We start from the raw sequence: 23,067 nt of genomic DNA, 5'->3' as shown, positions 1-23,067 counted from the left end.
TGAGCCTATGTGACCAAGAACACATCCCCAATCTCGAAAGGACAGGGGCTAAATGTATAAAAGACAACGAAACAACTTAAGAGGGCAGAGAACCGACTTGGACTGGGTTGACCAAGACAGGCCTCCGGGGGTATACCGTTAGAACATTTCCGGAAAGTGTCGATCCAGTGGAGGCCTCACAGCCTGTCACATCCTAACTAATCCACTCGGCACAAATTCAAAAACCACCCCAAAGGCTTAATTTATAACTAGATAGGTAATTGTTTCTAGAATTCAAAAAATAAAGCAACTGTTAACTGAAAAGATGTACAAGGGAGTTAAGGTGGGGGAAGGGATGTGATGACTGTCACTTTAAGACTAGTTCACCTGAGCTGGGGTGGGGGGGGGAGGTCAGTGATTTGTTCGACCGATATGTGGGTAGCGCGGGGGAATAAATTCTGGGGAGGGGTTTCCTCGGCGAAAATGTCTGTATGAGGGGCACAAGCAGCCACGGAAGCTCCCGTGTAAATATATTTTGTTTGGTTTGACTAAGAAGCCTCCCAGAGCATGTTTCTACCCCCTTTAGGGAAGGAAATCTGCCACCCTTACCTGGTCTGACCTACATGTGACTCCGGACCCACAGCAACGGGGCTGACTCTTAACTGCCCCTCTGAAATGGCCGAGCAAGACACTCAGCTGAAGGGCAATCGGGGATGGGCATCAAATGCTGGCCTTGCCAGCGATGCCCATATCCCATGAAATACAGAAAGAAAATAGGAGCTGGAGGTGGCTGTTCAGCCCTTCGAACCTGCTCCACCATTTAACAAGATCACAGCTAAAGTATCTACCTTAACTCCACCTTCTCGTATTATCTCCCTGTCCATTAAAGTTCAAAGATCCATCGATCTCTGTCTTGAATGGACTCAACAATGGAACATCCACAACCCCATGTTGTGGAGAATTCCAAAAATTCACAACCTTTTGAGTGTAAAGATTTTGCCTCATCTCCGTCCCAAATGATCGATCCCTTATCCTGAAACCGTGCCGCTGTGCTCCGGATTCCCATTTTCCCAGTAGCTACATTGTCAAGCCCCTTAAGAATTTTCCACGTTTCAATTGAAGCATAGTCACTGCTGTAACGCAGGGAGTGTGGCAGCCAATTCCTGCACAGCAAGATCCCACAAACAACAATATGACCAATGACCAGAACAGCCGTTAATGAGATTGACTGAGGGATGCGTGTTGGTCAGGACACCGGGAGAACTCCTCTCCAAAGTGGAGAGGGGACTCTCACCCATGGCCTTCTGACTCTGAGGCAAGAGTGCGACATACCAAGCCACAGACGAGAGAACAGCAGCTTGCGCGAAATCTGCAGAGCAGGAACTTCGTTGGGAAGGGTATCACAGGATCACAGAATTTTAACTGCACAGGAGACCATTCGGCCCATCGTGTCTGCACTGGCTCTCCAAATGAGCATTACGACCTAGTGCCTTTGCCCTGCCTTTTCCCTGTATCCTTGCACGTTGTTTCTATTCAAATAATCATCTAATGCCATCTTCAATGCCTCGATTGAACCTGCCTCCACCACACTTCCAGCCAGTGCATTCCAGACCCGAACCACTCGTGTTAACAAGTTTTTTCTCACTTGCTTCTTTTGCAAATCACTTTAAATCTGTGCCTTCTCGTTCTTGATCCTTTTACGGGTGGGAACAGCTCTGTCCAGCCCTCTCATGATTTTGAACATCTCTATCAAGTCCCCTCTTAGGCTTCTTCTCTCATCCCTATTCCAGTCGGCACCACCAAGAGAGGGGAGGGAGGGAGGGAGGGAGAAAGGAAGGGGGACTGGTGGGGGGGGACAAAAGGAGTAGGGGGAGGAAGGGGAACATGCTTCGTGAAGCTCTCCAGGACTCCCACCTCAATCAGCTTCTCACATGCAGCACTGACATCGGGCTCCTTCTCCCACTTGTGGAACTCTCGCAGGATCACATAGGCATTCTTCTCCTTCACCATCTTACGCCCATCCCTCGTGGCAGTGAGCTACAAAGGAGAGTAAGTGGGATTTATCCAGAGAGACAGGGACATTCCAAAACCACTCAGTGTACTTTCCGATCACATGAAGGAACAAATGGAGCTATTTTTTTGGGAGATAAAACTTTAATTACACTGTAAAGTTGAGAGGAGTGGATTATCAGCCTATTTGGGCACAGCATCAAACGCTCCCAGGGCAGGGACAGCACAGGGTTAGATACAGAGTAAAGCTCCCTCTACACTGTCCCCATCAAACACTCCCAGGACAGGTACAGCACGGGGTTAGATACAGAGTAAAGCTCCCTCTACACCGTCCCCGTCAAACACTCCCAGGACAGGTACAGCACAGGGTTAGATACAGAGTAAAGCTCCCGCTACACTGTCCCCATCAAACACTCCCAGGACAGGTACAGCATGGGGTTAGATATAGAGTAAAGCTCCCTCTACACTGTCCCCATCAAACAATCTCAGGACAGGTACAGCATGGGGTTAGATATAGAGTAAAGCTCCCTCTACACTGTCCCCATCAAACACTCCCAGGACAGGTACAGCATGGGGTTAGATACAGAGTAAAGCTCCCTCTACACTGTCCCCATCAAACACTCCCAGGACAGGTACAGCACAGGGTTAGATACAGAGTAAAGCTCCCTCTACACTGTCCCATTAGAAAGCCTTTCTATTTGCATTGCCCAGCAGGCACGTACTAGGTTGATGGCCTCAAGAAGCATTTTGCGGATGTCTGGGTCCTTCTCACGCTGCTTGTCCTCAGGGAGATACTGGAGGTCCACAGGCAGCCCTACATGGGAACAGAGAGAGAAAAACTAAAGCTTCAGATCAGGAGGGAGACGTCAGCTATCATTAAACAATTGATAACGCAATCTATTCCAAGAAGAGAATTAAGGACTGTTCAAATGGTGCCAATTGAGCTGTGTCACCCTCTCACCTTTCCCACCATCTGTCTCCTCTGAAGGTCCATCACTGACAGTTGATATCCTGAACACTGATCTAAACTCTCCTGAACCTTACACTACATTTTCTTTCACCTTGTCCCACCCCTCTCTTGTTACTCCTTCACAAGCCCTAGTTCCCCAACCTTCCCTCCTGTGTATCTCACAGAGATATCCCTCACTCTACCTTCCCTCTATCAGTTTAGGGAAACTCCTCATTCTCAGTTAATTTAATCTTTATCTTCCCTTCTCTTGCATCCCCCCCCACCATCCCCCAAATTAATTGACCTTCTGCCTACACTAAGCCTTGCCCGCTGAATAAACTCTTACCCACACCCCCTACCCCCTCCCTCCCCAATCCTCGACCTTGCCTTCCCTTGCGGCTTCTCCACTCCGACTGTCTTGCTCACTGACCTGACCACCTCTAACCGTTTCCTTGTATCCTTCACTATCCACGTTCACCTGCTCCCCTTTCCGAATTCCACTCCCTTCAATGTACGCCTCTGGAATAATCTCTGTCCCAAATCTCTTACAACTGCACTTTCTAATCCCCAGCTCCCTAATCCTCCACTCACTGTAACTCTGTAACTGTCAGTCTGGATAACCATTCGGTCTGGTACACCTTTATTGCCTTTCGGTGTATGGATCCAAGCCAGATGCCAAAGGACGAAACAAGGCCCAGATCCTTTCCTTGTTAGTAGGTTTAATCACAGGAAGCAGCATTACCGGTTTCTGCTTAACCACCAATGCAATGTTGCAGCTGACTCTCTTTATTTGTGCTCATAGTCTTTAATCAAAAAAAATGCCCATCTCCTGTGTATTTTTAACATAACCAAACATTAATACTCTTCTGTCAATCTCTCCCATCATAGGTAATCTTCCCACTAGCACCCCCCATTTCAATCCCTCAAGTGCAGACTCGAGTGTATCTGCTTTAACCATCCACCACCAGATCTGATTGGACCACTGGGCTGACAGGCTACAATCTCCTTTACCCCAAACCCCTCATCAGTTCAAGATTAATCTGGACAGCAAACAAAACCCCGTGGTGTCTTTCCTCCAGTACTACCCATCTTAAAACCTCCCCTGCCCCACCCCCCACCCGCTGTCCTTTCCCCACTGATCCCTGTGCCTTCCCCACATTCTCCATCATCCCACATTCCCTGTCTCTCCTTACCCCACTGATCCCTGTACCTTCCCCACATTCTCCATCATCCCACATTCCCTGTCTCTCCTTACCCCACTGATCCCAGTGCCTTCCCCACATTCCCTGTCTCTCCTTACCCCACTGATCACTGTGCCTTCCCCACATTCCCTGTCTCTCCTTACCCCAATGATCCCAGTGCCTTCCCCACATTCCCTCTCTCCTTACCCCACTGATCCCTGTGCCTTCCCCACATTCTCCATCATCCCACATTCTGTCTCTCCTTACCCCACTGATCCCAGTGCCTTCCCCACATTCCCTGTCTCTCCTTACCCCACTGATCTCAGTGCCTTCCCCACATTCCCTGTCTCTCCTTACCCCACTGATCCCAGTGCCTTCCCCACATTCCCTGTCTCTCCTTACCCCACTGATCTCAGTGCCTTCCCCACATTCCCTGACTCTCCTTACCCCACTGATCTCAGTGCCTTCCCCACATTCCCTGTCTCTCCTTACCCCACTGATCCCAGTGCCTTCCCCACATTCCGTCTCTCCTTACCCCACCGATCTCAGTGCCTTCCCAACATTCCTCATTCTTCCTCACCTTCCATTTCATCCTCGCTCAACTCCTCAGGACCAGCCAATGGCAGCAGCAGGAATGGGAGGATGTCAACTTCGCTGCCAAGCAACCACTCGTGATATGCTGTAGTGAGGAGATAAAGAGAGGATGACTGAACAGCCCGATGGAGGCAATGGGGTTCCTTATAAGAAGCTGGCAAATTCTGCCCAAATAAACAGGACCCATTTTACCAGCAGCAAGGTTCATCCACCATGACGCCCCTTCAACGTTAAGAGGCAAATATCTCATCTGGAAGGCTGCAGTGCTGACAATGCAGCACTCCTGGAATACTGCGCACTCTCAGGACTGTGCTCGCTTAGTACAGGATTTATTTTTGCTTTTAATTTTGGACTAGCTAGTTGGACTGTAATGGTCTTTCTCAGGTAATGCACGATGATGACAAGATAAAGTGAGAGGGTGGGCTAGTGAGTTTTAAAAAAATTCTTTCACAGGATGTGGGTGTTGTTGGCTGGGCCAGCATTTATTGCCTGTACCTAACTGCCCTCAAGAAGATGGTGGTGAGCTGCCTTCTTGAACCGCTGCAGTCCATGTGGTGTAGGTACACCCACAGTGCTGTTAGGAAAGGAGTTCCAAGATTTTGACCCAGCAACAGTGAAGGAACGGCGATATATTTCCAAGTCAGGGTGGTGAGTGAGTTGGAGGGGAACTTGCAGGCGGTGGTGTTCCCAGATGCCTGCAGCCCTTGACCTTCTAGGTAGCGGTGGTGCTGTCGAAGGAGCCTTGCCGAGTTGCTGAAGTGCATCTTGTAGATGGTACACAATGCTGCCACTGTGCATCGGGTGGTAGAGTGTTGGGAGTTCCTATGACGAAGAGACATACACAGTATCTTACTCACATCCCTCAGAAATATCCCTAGGCAGTGTGTCGACTCTTTGAAAGAGCAATCCAAATAGTCCCAGGCCCCTGCTCTTTCACCAGAGCCCTGCAAATATCTCCTTTCTAACAAATGAACCAATTACATTTTGAAAGTCATTATCGAATCAGCTCTCTTTCGGGCAGTTCATTCCTGATTGGAACAGGATTTCCAGATATTTTTCCTAAGTGATCCAACATCCCCAGATGCAGGAACATCTGTTCCTTAAATTCTCCTATGGATGGATTCTAGATCTCAACACCCTGCTCTTCAACCCCCTCCTTGTCTAAAGAGGTTTATGGGACGGTGAACATAAAGAAATAGGAGCAAGAGTAGACCACTCAGCCCATCGAGCCTGCTCTGCTGTTCAATACCATTGTGGCTGATCTTGGGCTTCAACTCCATTTTCCTGCCCGCTTCCCGTATCCCTTAATTCCCCGGGAGACCAAAAATCTGCCTCTCCCAGCCTTAAATATATTCAACGATGGAGCATCCACAACTCTCTGGGGCAGAGAATTCCAAAGATTCACAGCCCTTTGAGTGAAGTAATTTCTCCTCATCTCAGTCCTAAATGATCGGCCCCTTATCCTGAGGCTCTGTCCCCATGTTATGGATTCCCCCACCAGGAGAAACAATCTCTCAGCCCTCGCCCTATCAAACCCTCTTCAGAATCTTGTAGGTTGCAATAAGATCGCCTCTGACTATTTAAAATTTGTGAAGTTCCATAGGCACCAGATCACCACAAAGGTCAGTTGTCACGTGCGATCCCACTGGAGAGCGGGAAGGTCAGCGCGGCTGGGGTCACATACGAACAGGACCTGGTCACTCAGCCCGCATGAGCACGTTTTCCATTCAGACCTGTATCATAACGCCATCAGCCTGCCTGGCCAGAAGGTATCAGGGGTGCCAGGCAGGTTAGGCAGCTCAGATACGTTCAAGCGTTCAGCGGCTGCATCTCCCAGGTGGCTGCCGCTCAGCTCCAGTCAGCAAAGTGAGGCACTCACAATGATCAAAGCAGCAATTGCGGAGCGTGCCCACAACACCTCCTCTCCGCACACTGGAATCCTCGTACTGCGTGTAAGGGAGAAGTCGCTGAACAACACACCTGGAGGAGAAGGAACAAATCACACAGATTGGCATGGGAGTTCACCACAAATAATGACAGCTCTTCCTATAGGTACAGAGTAAAGCTCCCTCTACCCTGTCCCCATCAAACACTCCCAGGACAGGTACAGCACGGGGTTAGATACAGAGTAAAGCTCCCTCTACCCTGTCCCCATCAAACACTCACAGGACAGGTACAGCATGGGGTTAGATACAGAGTAAAGCTCCCTCTACACTGTCCCCATCAAACACTCCCAGGACAGGTACAGCACGGGGTTAGATACAGAGTAAAGCTCCCTCTACACTGTCCCCATCAAACACTCCCAGGACAGGTACAGCACGGGGTTAGATACAGAGTAAAGCTCGCTCTACACTGTCCCCATCAAACACTCCCAGGACAGGTACAGCACGGGGTTAGATACAGAGTAAAGCTCCCTCTACACTGTCCCCATCAAACACTCCCAGGACAGGTACAGCACGGGGTTAGATACAGAGTAAAGCTCCCTCTACCCTGAACCCATCAAACACTCCCAGGACAGGTACAGCACGGGGTTAGATACATAGTAAAGCTCCCTCTACACTATCCACATCAAAGACTCCCATGACAGGTACAGCACGGGAGTTAGATACAGAGTAAAGCTCCCTCTACACTGTCCCCATCAAATGCTCCCAGGACAGGTACAGCATGGGGTTAGATACAGAGTAAAGCTCCCTCTACACTGTCCCCATCAAACACTCCCAGGACAGGTACAGCATGGGGTAAGATACAGAGTAAAGCTCCTTCTACACTGCACCCATCAAACACTCCCATGACAGGTACAGCACGGGGTAAGATACAGAGTAAAGCTCCCTCTACACTGTACCCATCAAACACTCCCATGACAGGTACAGCACGGGAGTTAGATACAGAGTAAAGCTCCCTCTACACTGTCCCCATCAAATGCTCCCAGGACAGGTACAGCACGGGAGGTAGATACAGAGTAAAGCTCCCTTTACACTGTCCACATCAAACACTCCCAGGACAGGTACAGCATTGGGTTAGAAAAAGAGTAAAGCTCCCTCTACACTGTCCCCATCAAACACTCCCAGGACAGGTACAGCTCGGGGTTAGATACAGAGTAAAGCTCCCCCTACATTGTCCCCATCAAACTCTCCCAGGACAGGTACAGAACGGGGTTAGATATAGAGTAAAGCTCCCTCTACACTGTCCACATCAAACACTCCCAGGAAAGGTACAGCACGGGGTTAGATACAGAGTAAAGCACCCTCTACACTGTCCCCATCAAACACTCCCAGGACAGGTACAGCACGGGGTTAGATACAGAGTAAACCTCCCTGTACACTGTCCCCATCAAACACACCCAGGACAGGTACAGCACGGGAGTTAGATACGGAGTAAACCTCCCTCTACACTATCTCATCAGATGTTCTCAGTGGGGGTACAGCACGGGGTTAGATACAGAGTAAAGCTCCCTCTACACTATCCACATCAAAAACTCCCAGGGCAGGTACAGCATGGGGTTAGATACAGAGTAAAGTTCCCTCTACACTGTCCCCATCAAACACTCCCAGGACAGGTACAGCACGGGAGTTAGATACAGAGTAAAGCTCCCTCTACACTGTCCCCATCAAACGCTCCCAGGACAGGTACAGCACGGGAGTAAGATACAGAGGAAAGCTCCCTCTACACTGTCCCCATCAAACACTCCCAGGACAGGTACAGCACGGGGCTAGATACAGAGTAAAGCTCTCTCTGCACTTTCCCCATCAAACACTCCCAGGACAGGTACAGCACGGGGTTAGATACAGAGAAAAGCTCCCTCTACACTGTCCCCATCAAACACTCCCAGGACAGGTACAGCACGGGGTTAGATACAGAGTAAAGCTCCCTCTACACTATCTCATCAGATGTTCTCAGTGGGGGTACAGCATGGGGTTAGATACAGAGTAAAGCTCCCTCTACACTGTCCCCATCAAATACTCCCAGGACAGGTACAGCACGGGGTTAGATACAGAGTAAAGCTCCCTCTACACTGTCCCCATCAAACACTCCCAGGACAACTACAGCACGGGGTTAGATACAGAGTAAAGCTCCCTCTACACAGTCCCCATCAAACACTCCCAGGACAGGTACAGCACGGGGTTAGATACAGAGTAAAGCTCCCTCTACACTGTACCCATCAAACACTCCCATGACAGGTACAGCACGGGAGATAGATACAGAGTAAAGCTCCCTCTACACTGTCCCCATCAAATGCTTCCAGGACAGGTACAGCACGGGAGTTAGATACAGAGTAAAGCTCCCTCTGCACTGTCCCCATCAAATGCTCCCAACACAGGCACAGCACGGGAGTTAGATACAGAGTAAAGCTCCCTCTACACTGTCCCCATCAAAAACTCCCAGGAGAGGTACAGCACGGGGTTCGATACAGAGTAAAGCTCTCGCTACACTGTCCCCATCAAACACTCCCAGGACAGGTACAGCACGGGGTTAGATACAGAGTAAAGCTCCCTCAACACTGTCCCCATCAAACACTCCCAGGGCAGGTACAGCAACGGGGTTAGATACAGAGTAAAGCTCCCTCTACACTGTACCCATCAAACACTCCCATGACAGGTACAGCACGGGAGTTAGATACAGAGTAAAGCTCCCTCTACACTGTCCCCATCAAATGCTCCCAGGACAGGTACAGCACGGGAGTTAGATACAGAGTAAAGCTCCCTCTACACTGTCCACATCAAATACTCCCAGGACAGGTACAGCATGGGGTTCGATACAGAGTAAAGCTCTCTCTACACTGTCCCCATCAAACACTCCCAGGACAGGTACAGCACGGGGTTAGATACAGAGTAAAGCTCCCTTTAAACTGGCCCCATCAAACACTCCCAGGACAGATATAGCACGGGAGTAAGATACAGAGTAAAGCTGCCTCTACACTATCTCATCAGATGTTCTCAGTGGGGGAACAGCATGGGGTTAGATGCAGAGTAAAGCTCCCTCTACACTGTCCCCATCAAACACTCCCAGGACAGGTACAGCACGGGGTTAGATACAGAGTAAAGTTCCCTCTACACTGTCCCCATCAAACACGCCCTGGACAGATACCACACAGGGTTAGATACAGGGTAAAGCTCCCTCTACACTGTCCTCATCAAATGCTCCCAGGACAGGTACAGCACGGGGTTAGATACAGAGTAAAGCTCCCGCAACACTGTCCACATCAAACACTCCCAGGGCAGGTACAGCACGGGGTTAGATACAGAGTAAAGCTCCCTCTACACTGTCCCCATCAAATACACCCAGGACAGGTACAGCACGGGGTTAGATACAGAGTAAAGCTCTCTCTACACTGTCCCCATCAAACACTCCCAGGACAGGTACAGCACGGGGTTAGATACAGAGTAAAGCACCCACTAAACTGTCCCCATCAAACAGTCCCAGGACAGATACAACACAGGGTAAGATACAGGGTAAAGCTCCCTCTACACTATCTCATCAGATGTTCTCAGTGGGAGTACAGCACGGGGTTAGATACAGAGTAAAGCTCCCTCTACACTGTCCCCATCAAACACTCCCAGGACAGGTACAGCACGGGGTTAGATACAGAGTAAAGCTCCCTCTACACTGTCCCCATCAAACACTCCCAGGACAGGTACAGCACGGGAGTTAGATACAGAGTAAGGCTCCCACTACACTGTCCCCATCAAACGCTCCCAGGACAGGTACAGCACGGGAGTAAGATACAGAGTAAAGCTCCCTCTACACTGTTCCCATCAAACACTCCCAGGACAGGTACAGCACGGGGTTAGATACAGAGTAAAGCTCTCTCTACACTGTCCCCATCAAACACTCCCAGGACAGGTACAGCACGGGAGTAAGATACAGAGTAAAGCTCCCTCTACACTATCTCATCAGATGTTCTCAGTGGGGGAACAGCATGGGGTTACATGCAGAGTAAAGCTACCTCTACACTGCCCCCATCAAACACTCCCAGGACAGGTACAGCACGGGGTTAGATACAGAGTAAATTTCCCAATACACTGTCCCCATCAAACACTCCCTGGACAGATACGACACAGGGTTAGATACAGGGTAAAGCTCCCTCTACACTGTCCCCATCAAACACTCCCAGGGCAGGTACAGCACGGGGTTAGATACAGAGTAAAGCTCCCTCTACACTGTCCACATCAAACACTCCCAGGGCAGGTACAGCACGGGGTTAGATACAGAGTAAAGCTCCCCCTACACTGTACCCATCAAACACTCCCATGACAGGTACAGCACGGGAGTTAGATACAGAGTAAAGCTCCCTCTACACTGTACCCATCAAATGCTCCCAGGACAGGTACAGCACGGGAGTTAGATACAGAGTAAAGCTCCAGCTACACTGTCCCCATCAAACACTCCCAGGACAGGTACAGCACGGGGTTCGATACAGAGTAAAGCTCCCTCTACACTGTCCCCATCAAACACTCCCAGGACAGGTACAGCACGGGGTTAGATACAGAGTAAAGCTCCCTCTACAATGTCCCCATCAAACACTCCCAGGACAGGTACAGCACGGGGTTAGATACAGAGTAAAGCGCCCTCTACACTGTCCCCATCAAACACTCCCAGGACAGATACAACACAGGGTTAGATACAGGGTAAAGCTCCCTCTACACTGTCCCCATCAAACACTCCCAGGATAGGTACAGCACGGGGTTAGATACAGAGTAAAGCTCCCTCTACATTGTCCCCATCAAACACTCCCAGGGCAGGTACAGCACGGGGTTAGATACAGAATAAAGCTCCCTCTACACTATCCCCATCAAACACTCCCATGACAGGTACAGCACGGGAGTTAGATACAGAGTAAAGCTCCCTCTACACTGTCCCCATCAAATGCTCCCAGGACAGGGACAGCACGGGAGTTAGATACAGAGTAAAACTCCCTCTACACTGTCCGCATCAAACACACCCAGGACAGGTACAGCACGGGGTTCGATACAGAGTAAAGCTCTCTCTACACTGTCCCCATCAAACACTCCGAGGACAGGTACAGCACGGGGTTAGATACAGAGTAAAGCTCCCTCTACACTGTCCCCATCAAACACTCCCAGGGCAGGTACAGCACGGGGTTAGATACAGAGTAAAGCTCCCTCTACACTGTACCCATCAAACGCTCCCATGACAGGTACAGCACGGGAGATAGATACAGAGTAAAGCTCCCTCTACACTGTCCCCATCAAATGCTCCCAGGACAGGTACAGCACGGGAGTTAGATACAGAGTAAAGCTCCCTCTACACTGTCCACATCAAACACTCCCAGGACAGGTACAGCACGGGGTTCGAGACAGAGTAAAGCTCCCTCTACACTGTCCCCATCAAACACTCCCAGGACAGGTACAGCACGGGGTTAGATACAGAGTAAAGCTCCCTCTACACTGTCCCCATCAAACACTCCCAGGACAGGTACAGCATGGGGTTAGATACACAGTAAAGCTCCCTTTACACTGTCCCCATCAAACACTCCCAGGACAGTTACAGCACGGGGTTAGATAGAGAGTAAAGCTCCCTCTTCACTGACCCCATCAAACACTCCCAGGACAGGTACAGCTCGGGGTTAGATACAGAGTAAAGCTCCATCTACACTGTCCCCATCAAACTGTCCAGGACAGGTACAGCACGGGGTTAGATACAGAGTAAAGCTCCCTCCACACTGTCCACATCAAACACTCCCAGGACAGGTACAGCACGGGGTTAGATACACAGTAAAGCTCCCTCTACACTGTCCCCATCAAACACTCCCAGGACAGGTACAGCACGGGGTTAGATACAAAGTAAAGCTCCCTCTACACTGTCCCCATCAAACACAACCAGGACAGGTACAGCACGGGAGTTAGATACAGAGTAAAGCTCCCTCTACACCATCTCATCAGATGTTCTCAGTGGGGGTACAGCACGGGGTTAGATACAGAGTAAAGCTCCCTCTACACTGTCCCCATCAAACACTCCCAGGACAGGTACAGCACGGGGTTAGATACAGAGTAAAGCTCCCTCTACACTGTCCCCATCAAACACTCCCAGGGCAGATACAGCACGGGAGTTAGATACAGAGTAAAGCTCCCTCTACACTGTACCCATCAAACACTCCCTGGACAGGTACGGCACGGGGTTCGATACAGAGTAAAGCTCCCTCTACACTGTCCCCATCAAACAATCCCAGGACAGGTACAGCACGGGGTTAGATACAGAGTAAAGCTCCCTCTACACTGACCCATCAAACAGTCCCAGCACAGGTACAGCACGGGGTTAGCTACAGAGTAAAGCTCCCTCTACATTATCTCATCAGATGTTCTCAGTGGGCTACAGCATGGGGTTAGATACAGAGTAAAGCTCCCTCTACACTGTCCACATCAAACACTCCCAGGACAGGTACAGCACGGGGTTCGATACAGAGTAAAGCTCTCTCTACACTGTCCCAATCAAACACTCCCAGGAAAGGTACAGCACGGGGTTAGATACAGAGTAAAGCTCCCTCTACACTGTCCCCATCAAACACTCCCAGGACAGGTACAGCATGGGGTTAGATACAGAGTAAAGCTCCCTTTACACTGTCCCCATCAAACACTCCCAGGGCAGGTACAGCACGGGGTTAGATACAGAGTAAAGCTCCATCTTCACTGTCCCCATCAAACACACCCAGGACAGGTACAGCATGGGGTTAGATACAGAGTAAAGCTCCCTTTACACTGTCCCCATCAAACACTCCCAGGACAGCTACAGCACGGGGTTAGATACAGAGTAAAGCTCCCTCTACACTGTCCCCATCAAACACTCCCAGGACAGATACCACACAGGGTTAGATACAGGGTAAAGCTCCCTCTACACTGTCCCCATCAAACACTCCCAGGACAGGTACAGCACGGGGTTAGATACAGAGTAAAGCTCCCTCTACACTGTACCCATCAAAAACTCCCATGACAGGTACAGTACGGGAGATAGATACAGAGTAAAGCTCCCTCTACACCGTCCCCATCAAATGCTCCCAGGACAGGTACAGCACGGGAGTTAGATACAGAGTAAAGCTCCCTCTACACTGTCCACAACAAATGCTCCCAGGACAGGTACAGCACGGGAGTTAGATACAGAGTAAAGCTCCCTCTACACTGTCCCCATCAAACACACCCAGGACAGGTACAGCACGGGGTTCGAAACAGAGTAAAGCTCTCTCTACACTGTCCCCATCAAACACTCCCAGGACAGGTACAGCACGGGGTTAGATACAGAGTAAAGCTCCCTCTACACTGTCCCCATCAAACACTCCCAGGACAGGTACAGCATGGGGTTAGATACACAGTAAAGCTCCCTTTACACTGTCCCCATCAAACACTCCCAGGACAGTTACAGCACGGGGTTAGATAGAGAGTAAAGCTCCCTCTTCACTGACCCCATCAAACACTCCCAGGACAGGTACAGCTCGGGGTTAGATACAGAGTAAAGCTCCATCTACACTGTCCCCATCAAACTGTCCAGGACAGGTACAGCACGGGGTTAGATACAGAGTAAAGCTCCCTCCACACTGTCCCCATCAAACACTCCCAGGACAGGTACAGCACGGGGTTAGATACACAGTAAAGCTCCCTCTACACTGTCCCCATCAAACACTCCCAGGACAGGTACAGCACGGGGTTAGATACAAAGTAAAGCTCCCTCTACACTGTCCCCATCAAACACAACCAGGACAGGTACAGCACGGGAGTTAGATACAGAGTAAAGCTCTCTCTACACCATCTCATCAGATGTTCTCAGTGGGGGTACAGCACGGGGTTAGATACAGAGTAAAGCTCCCTCTACACTGTCCCCATCAAACACTCCCAGGACAGGTACAGCACGGGGTTAGATACAGAGTAAAGCTCCCTCTACACTGTCCCCATCAAACACTCCCAGGGCAGATACAGCACGGGAGTTAGATACAGAGTAAAGCTCCCTCTACACTGTACCCATCAAACACTCCCTGGACAGGTACGGCACGGGGTTCGATACAGAGTAAAGCTCCCTCTACACTGTCCCCATCAAACAATCCCAGGACAGGTACAGCACGGGGTTAGATACAGAGTAAAGCTCCCTCTACACTGACCCATCAAACAGTCCCAGCACAGGTACAGCACGGGGTTAGCTACAGAGTAAAGCTCCCTCTACATTATCTCATCAGATGTTCTCAGTGGGCTACAGCATGGGGTTAGATACAGAGTAAAGCTCCCTCTACACTGTCCACATCAAACACTCCCAGGAAAGGTACAGCACGGGGTTCGATACAGAGTAAAGCTCTCTCTACACTGTCCACATCAAACACTCCCAGGAAAGGTACAGCACGGGGTTAGATACAGAGTAAAGCTCCCTCTACACCGTACCCATCAAACACTCCCAGAAAAGGTACAGAATGGGGTTAGATACAGAGTGAAGCTCACTCTACACTGTCCCCATCAAACACTCCCAGGACAGCTACAGCACGGGGTTAGATACAGAGTAAAGCTCCCTCTACACTGTCCCCATCAAACACTCCCAGGAAAGGTACAGCACGGGGTTAGATACAGAGTAAAGCTACCTCTACACTGTACCCATCAAACACTCCCATGACAGGTAAAGCACGGGAGAAAGATACAGAGTAAAGCTCCCTCTACACTGTCCCCATCAAATGCTCCCAGGACAGGTACAGAACAGGAGTTAGATACAGAGTAAAGCTCCCTATACACTGTCCCCATCAAATGCTCCCAGGACAGGTACAGCATGGGGTTAGATACAGAGTAAAGCTCCCGCTACACTGTCCCCATCAAACACTCCCAGGACAGGTACAGCACGGGGTTCGATACAGAGTAAAGCTCTCTCTACACTGTCCCCATCAAACACTCCCATGACAGGTACAGCACGGGAGTTAGATACAGAGTAAAGCTCCCTCTACACTGTCCCCATCAAATGCTCCCAGGACAGGGACAGCACGGGAGTTAGATACAGAGTAAAACTCCCTCTACACTGTCCGCATCAAACACACCCAGGACAGGTACAGCACGGGGTTCGATACAGAGTAAAGCTCTCTCTACACTGTCCCCATCAAACACTCCGAGGACAGGTACAGCACGGGGTTAGATACAGAGTAAAGCTCCCTCTACACTGTCCCCATCAAACACTCCCAGGGCAGGTACAGCACGGGGTTAGATACAGAGTAAAGCTCCCTCTACACTGTACCCATCAAACGCTCCCATGACAGGTACAGCACGGGAGATAGATACAGAGTAAAGCTCCCTCTACACTGTCCCCATCAAATGCTCCCAGGACAGGTACAGCACGGGAGTTAGATACAGAGTAAAGCTCCCTCTACACTGTCCCCATCAAACACTCCCAGGACAGGTACAGCTCGGGGTTAGATACAGAGTAAAGCTCCCTCTACATTGTCCCCATCAAACTCTCCCAGGACAGGTACAGCATGGGGTTAGATACACAGTAAAGCTCCCTTTACACTGTCCCCATCAAACACTCCCAGGACAGTTACAGCACGGGGTTAGATAGAGAGTAAAGCTCCCTCTTCACTGACCCCATCAAACACTCCCAGGACAGGTACAGCTCGGGGTTAGATACAGAGTAAAGCTCCATCTACACTGTCCCCATCAAACTGTCCAGGACAGGTACAGCACGGGGTTAGATACAGAGTAAAGCTCCCTCCACACTGTCCACATCAAACACTCCCAGGACAGGTACAGCACGGGGTTAGATACACAGTAAAGCTCCCTCTACACTGTCCCCATCAAACACTCCCAGGACAGGTACAGCACGGGGTTAGATACAAAGTAAAGCTCCCTCTACACTGTCCCCATCAAACACAACCAGGACAGGTACAGCACGGGAGTTAGATACAGAGTAAAGCTCCCTCTACACCATCTCATCAGATGTTCTCAGTGGGGGTACAGCACGGGGTTAGATACAGAGTAAAGCTCCCTCTACACTGTCCCCATCAAACACTCCCAGGACAGGTACAGCACGGGGTTAGATACAGAGTAAAGCTCCCTCTACACTGTCCCCATCAAACACTCCCAGGGCTGATACAGCACGGGAGTTAGATACAGAGTAAAGCTCCCTCTACACTGTACCCATCAAACACTCCCTGGACAGGTACGGCACGGGGTTCTATACAGAGTAAAGCTCCCTCTACACTGTCCCCATCAAACAATCCCAGGACAGGTACAGCACGGGGTTAGATACAGAGTAAAGCTCCCTCTACACTGACCCATCAAACAGTCCCAGCACAGGTACAGCACGGGGTTAGCTACAGAGTAAAGCTCCCTCTACATTATCTCATCAGATGTTCTCAGTGGGCTACAGCATGGGGTTAGATACAGAGTAAAGCTCCCTCTACACTGTCCACATCAAACACTCCCAGGACAGGTACAGCACGGGGTTCGATACAGAGTAAAGCTCTATCTACACTGTCCCAATCAAACACTCCCAGGAAAGGTACAGCACGGGGTTAGATACAGAGTAAAGCTCCCTCTACACTGTCCCCATCAAACACTCCCAGGACAGGTACAGCATGGGGTTAGATACAGAGTAAAGCTCCCTTTACACTGTCCCCATCAAACACTCCCAGGGCAGGTACAGCACGGGGTTAGATACAGAGTAAAGCTCCATCTTCACTGTCCCCATCAAACACACCCAGGACAGGTACAGCATGGGGTTAGATACAGAGTAAAGCTCCCTTTACACTGTCCCCATCAAACACTCCCAGGACAGCTACAGCACGGGGTTAGATACAGAGTAAAGCTCCCTCTACACTGTCCCCATCAAACACTCCCAGGACAGATACCACACAGGGTTAGATACAGGGTAAAGCTCCCTCTACACTGTCCCCATCAAACACTCCCAGGACAGGTACAGCACGGGGTTAGATACAGAGTAAAGCTCCCTCTACACTGTACACATCAAAAACTCCCATGACAGGTACAGTACGGGAGATAGATACAGAGTAAAGCTCCCTCTACACCGTCCCCATCAAATGCTCCCAGGACAGGTACAGCACGGGAGTTAGATACAGAGTAAAGCTCCCTCTACACTGTCCACAACAAATGCTCCCAGGACAGGTACAGCACGGGAGTTAGATACAGAGTAAAGCTCCCTCTACACTGTCCCCATCAAACACACCCAGGACAGGTACAGCACGGGGTTCGAAACAGAGTAAAGCTCTCTCTACACTGTCCCCATCAAACACTCCCAGGACAGGTACAGCACGGGGTTAGATACAGAGTAAAGCTCCCTCTACACTGTCCCCATCAAACACTCCCAGGGCAGGTACAGCACGGGGTTAGATACAGAGTAAAGCTCCCTCAACACTGTACCCATCAAACGCTCCCATGACAGGTACAGCACGGGAGATAGATACAGAGTAAAGCTCCCTCTACACTGTCCCCATCAAATGCTCCCAGGACAGGTACAGCACGGGAGTTAGATACAGAGTAAAGCTCCCTCTACACTGTCCACATCAAACACTCCCAGGACAGGTACAGCACGGGGTTCGATACAGAGTAAAGCTCCCTCTACACTGTCCCCATCAAACACTCCCAGGACAGGTACAGCACGGGGTTAGATACAGAGTAAAGCTCCCTCTACACTGTCCCCATCAAACACTCCCAGGACAGGTACAGCATGGGGTTAGATACACAGTAAAGCTCCCTTTACACTGTCCCCATCAAACACTCCCAGGACAGTTACAGCACGGGGTTAGATAGAGAGTAAAGCTCCCTCTTCACTGACCCCATCAAACACTCCCAGGACAGGTACAGCTCGGGGTTAGATACAGAGTAAAGCTCCATCTACACTGTCCCCATCAAACTGTCCAGGACAGGTACAGCACGGGGTTAGATACAGAGTAAAGCTCCCTCCACACTGTCCCCATCAAACACTCCCAGGACAGGTACAGCACGGGGTTAGATACACAGTAAAGCTCCCTCTACACTGTCCCCATCAAACACTCCCAGGACAGGTACAGCACGGGGTTAGATACAAAGTAAAGCTCCCTCTACACTGTCCCCATCAAACACAAACAGGACAGGTACAGCACGGGAGTTAGATACAGAGTAAAGCTCCCTCTACACCATCTCATCAGATGTTCTCAGTGGGGGTACAGCACGGGGTTAGATACAGAGTAAAGCTCCCTCTACACTGTCCCCATCAAACACTCCCAGGACAGGTACAGCACGGGGTTAGATACAGAGTAAAGCTCCCTCTACACTGTCCCCATCAAACACTCCCAGGGCAGATACAGCACGGGAGTTAGATACAGAGTAAAGCTCCCTCTACACTGTACCCATCAAACACTCCCTGGACAGGTACGGCACGGGGTTCGATACAGAGTAAAGCTCCCTCTACACTGTCCCCATCAAACACTCCCAGGACAGGTACAGCACGGGGTTAGATACAGAGTAAAGCTCCCGCTACACCGTGCCCATCAAACACTCCCAGAAAAGGTACAGAATGGGGTTAGATACAGAGTGAAACTCACTCTACACTGTTCCCATCAAACACTCCCAGGACAGGTACAGCACGGGGTTAGATACAGAGTAAAGCTCCCTCTACAATGTCCCCATCAAACACTCCCAGGACAGGTACAGCACGGGGTTAGATACAGAGTAAAGCGCCCTCTACACTGTCCCCATCAAACACTCCCAGGACAGATACAACACAGGGTTAGATACAGGGTAAAGCTCCCTCTACACTGTCCCCATCAAACACTCCCAGGATAGGTACAGCACGGGGTTAGATACAGAGTAAAGCTCCCTCTACATTGTCCCCATCAAACACTCCCAGGGCAGGTACAGCACGGGGTTAGATACAGAATAAAGCTCCCTCTACACTATCCCCATCAAACACTCCCATGACAGGTACAGCACGGGAGTTAGATACAGAGTAAAGCTCCCTCTACACTGTCCCCATCAAATGCTCCCAGGACAGGGACAGCACGGGAGTTAGATACAGAGTAAAACTCCCTCTACACTGTCCGCATCAAACACACCCAGGACAGGTACAGCACGGGGTTCGATACAGAGTAAAGCTCTCTCTACACTGTCCCCATCAAACACTCCGAGGACAGGTACAGCACGGGGTTAGATACAGAGTAAAGCTCCCTCTACACTGTCCCCATCAAACACTCCCAGGGCAGGTACAGCACGGGGTTAGATACAGAGTAAAGCTCCCTCTACACTGTACCCATCAAACGCTCCCATGACAGGTACAGCACGGGAGATAGATACAGAGTAAAGCTCCCTCTACACTGTCCCCATCAAATGCTCCCAGGACAGGTACAGCACGGGAGTTAGATACAGAGTAAAGCTCCCTCTACACTGTCCACATCAAACACTCCCAGGACAGGTACAGCACGGGGTTCGATACAGAGTAAAGCTCCCTCTACACTGTCCCCATCAAACACTCCCAGGACAGGTACAGCACGGGGTTAGATACAGAGTAAAGCTCCCTCTACACTGTCCCCATCAAACACTCCCAGGACAGGTACAGCATGGGGTTAGATACACAGTAAAGCTCCCTTTACACTGTCCCCATCAAACACTCCCAGGACAGTTACAGCACGGGGTTAGATAGAGAGTAAAGCTCCCTCTTCACTGACCCCATCAAACACTCCCAGGACAGGTACAGCTCGGGGTTAGATACAGAGTAAAGCTCCATCTACACTGTCCCCATCAAACTGTCCAGGACAGGTACAGCACGGGGTTAGATACAGAGTAAAGCTCCCTCCACACTGTCCCCATCAAACACTCCCAGGACAGGTACAGCACGGGGTTAGATACACAGTAAAGCTCCCTCTACACTGTCCCCATCAAACACTCCCAGGACAGGTACAGCACGGGGTTAGATACAAAGTAAAGCTCCCTCTACACTGTCCCCATCAAACACAACCAGGACAGGTACAGCACGGGAGTTAGATACAGAGTAAAGCTCCCTCTACACCATCTCATCAGATGTTCTCAGTGGGGGTACAGCACGGGGTTAGATACAGAGTAAAGCTCCCTCTACACTGTCCCCATCAAACACTCCCAGGACAGGTACAGCACGGGGTTAGATACAGAGTAAAGCTCCCTCTACACTGTCCCCATCAAACACTCCCAGGGCAGATACAGCACGGGAGTTAGATACAGAGTAAAGCTCCCTCTACACTGTACCCATCAAACACTCCCTGGACAGGTACGGCACGGGGTTCGATACAGAGTAAAGCTCCCTCTACACTGTCCCCATCAAACAATCCCAGGACAGGTACAGCACGGGGTTAGATACAGAGTAAAGCTCCCTCTACACTGACCCATCAAACAGTCCCAGCACAGGTACAGCACGGGGTTAGCTACAGAGTAAAGCTCCCTCTACATTATCTCATCAGATGTTCTCAGTGGGCTACAGCATGGGGTTAGATACAGAGTAAAGCTCCCTCTACACTGTCCACATCAAACACTCCCAGGACAGGTACAGCACGGGGTTCGATACAGAGTAAAGCTCTCTCTACACTGTCCCAATCAAACACTCCCAGGAAAGGTACAGCACGGGGTTAGATAAGAGTAAAGCTCCCTCTACACTGTCCCCATCAAACACTCCCAGGACAGGTACAGCATGGGGTTAGATACAGAGTAAAGCTCCCTCTACACTGTCCCCATCAAACACTCCCAGGGCAGGTACAGCACGGGGTTAGATACAGAGTAAAGCTCCATCTTCACTGTCCCCATCAAACACACCCAGGACAGGTACAGCATGGGGTTAGATACAGAGTAAAGCTCCCTTTACACTGTCCCCATCAAACACTCCCAGGACAGCTACAGCACGGGGTTAGATACAGAGTAAAGCTCCCTCTACACTGTCCCCATCAAACACTCCCAGGACAGATACCACACAGGGTTAGATACAGGGTAAAGCTCCCTCTACACTGTCCCCATCAAACACTCCCAGGACAGGTACAGCACGGGGTTAGATACAGAGTAAAGCTCCCTCTACACTGTACCCATCAAAAACTCCCATGACAGGTACAGTACGGGAGATAGATACAGAGTAAAGCTCCCTCTACACCGTCCCCATCAAATGCTCCCAGGACAGGTACAGCACGGGAGTTAGATACAGAGTAAAGCTCCCTCTACACTGTCCACAACAAATGCTCCCAGGACAGGTACAGCACGGGAGTTAGATACAGAGTAAAGCTCCCTCTACACTGTCCCCATCAAACACACCCAGGACAGGTACAGCACGGGGTTCGAAACAGAGTAAAGCTCTCTCTACACTGTCCCCATCAAACACTCCCAGGACAGGTACAGCAAGGGGTTAGATACAGAGTAAAGCTCCCTCTACACTGTCCCCATCAAACACTCCCAGGGCAGGTACAGCACGGGGTTAGATACAGAGTAAAGCTCCCTCTACACTGTACCCATCAAACGCTCCCATGACAGGTACAGCACGGGAGATAGATACAGAGTAAAGCTCCCTCTACACTGTCCCCATCAAATGCTCCCAGGACAGGTACAGCACGGGAGTTAGATACAGAGTAAAGCTCCCTCTACACTGTCCACATCAAACACTCCCAGGACAGGTACAGCACGGGGTTCGATACAGAGTAAAACTCCCTCTACACTGTCCCCATCAAACACTCCCAGGACAGGTACAGCACGGGGTTAGATACAGAGTAAAGCTCCCTCTACACTGTCCCCATCAAACACTCCCAGGACAGGTACAGCATGGGGTTAGATACACAGTAAAGCTCCCTTTACACTGTCCCCATCAAACACTCCCAGGACAGTTACAGCACGGGGTTAGATAGAGAGTAAAGCTCCCTCTTCACTGACCCCATCAAACACTCCCAGGACAGGTACAGCTCGGGGTTAGATACAGAGTAAAGCTCCATCTACACTGTCCCCATCAAACTGTCCAGGACAGGTACAGCACGGGGTTAGATACAGAGTAAAGCTCCCTCCACACTGTCCCCATCAAACACTCCCAGGACAGGTACAGCACGGGGTTAGATACACAGTAAAGCTCCCTCTACACTGTCCCCATCAAACACTCCCAGGACAGGTACAGCACGGGGTTAGATACAAAGTAAAGCTCCCTCTACACTGTCCCCATCAAACACAACCAGGACAGGTACAGCACGGGAGTTAGATACAGAGTAAAGCTCCCTCTACACCATCTCATCAGATGTTCTCAGTGGGGGTACAGCACGGGGTTAGATACAGAGTAAAGCTCCCTCTACACTGTCCCCATCAAACACTCCCAGGACAGGTACAGCACGGGGTTAGATACAGAGTAAAGCTCCCTCTACACTGTCCCCATCAAACACTCCCAGGGCAGATACAGCAC

General features: G+C 50.4%; 1 protein-coding gene across 1 annotated transcript in view; it reads right to left on the bottom strand.

Annotated features, from left to right (window-relative positions):
* Positions 1-1,893: 1,893 nt before the first annotated feature.
* Positions 1,894-23,067, bottom strand: part of LOC144676693 (protein HGH1 homolog) — a gene marked incomplete at its 3' end in the record, with an annotated part of 64,549 nt that continues 43,375 nt past the window's right edge. The window contains exons 2-5 of the mRNA XM_078537045.1: positions 6,593-6,693; positions 4,700-4,798; positions 2,712-2,803; positions 1,894-2,016 (exon numbers count right to left, since the gene is read on the bottom strand). Of these exons, the coding sequence (XP_078393171.1) occupies positions 1,894-2,016; positions 2,712-2,803; positions 4,700-4,798; positions 6,593-6,693 (415 nt within the window). The remainder of the gene's footprint in view (positions 2,017-2,711; positions 2,804-4,699; positions 4,799-6,592; positions 6,694-23,067) is intronic.

This window comes from Cetorhinus maximus, unplaced genomic scaffold (genome assembly GCF_964194155.1).
Source record: "Cetorhinus maximus unplaced genomic scaffold, sCetMax3.hap1.1 HAP1_SCAFFOLD_1827, whole genome shotgun sequence".
Classification (NCBI taxonomy): domain Eukaryota; kingdom Metazoa; phylum Chordata; class Chondrichthyes; order Lamniformes; family Cetorhinidae; genus Cetorhinus; species Cetorhinus maximus.
This window is presented reverse-complemented; position numbering and strand designations above follow the sequence as displayed.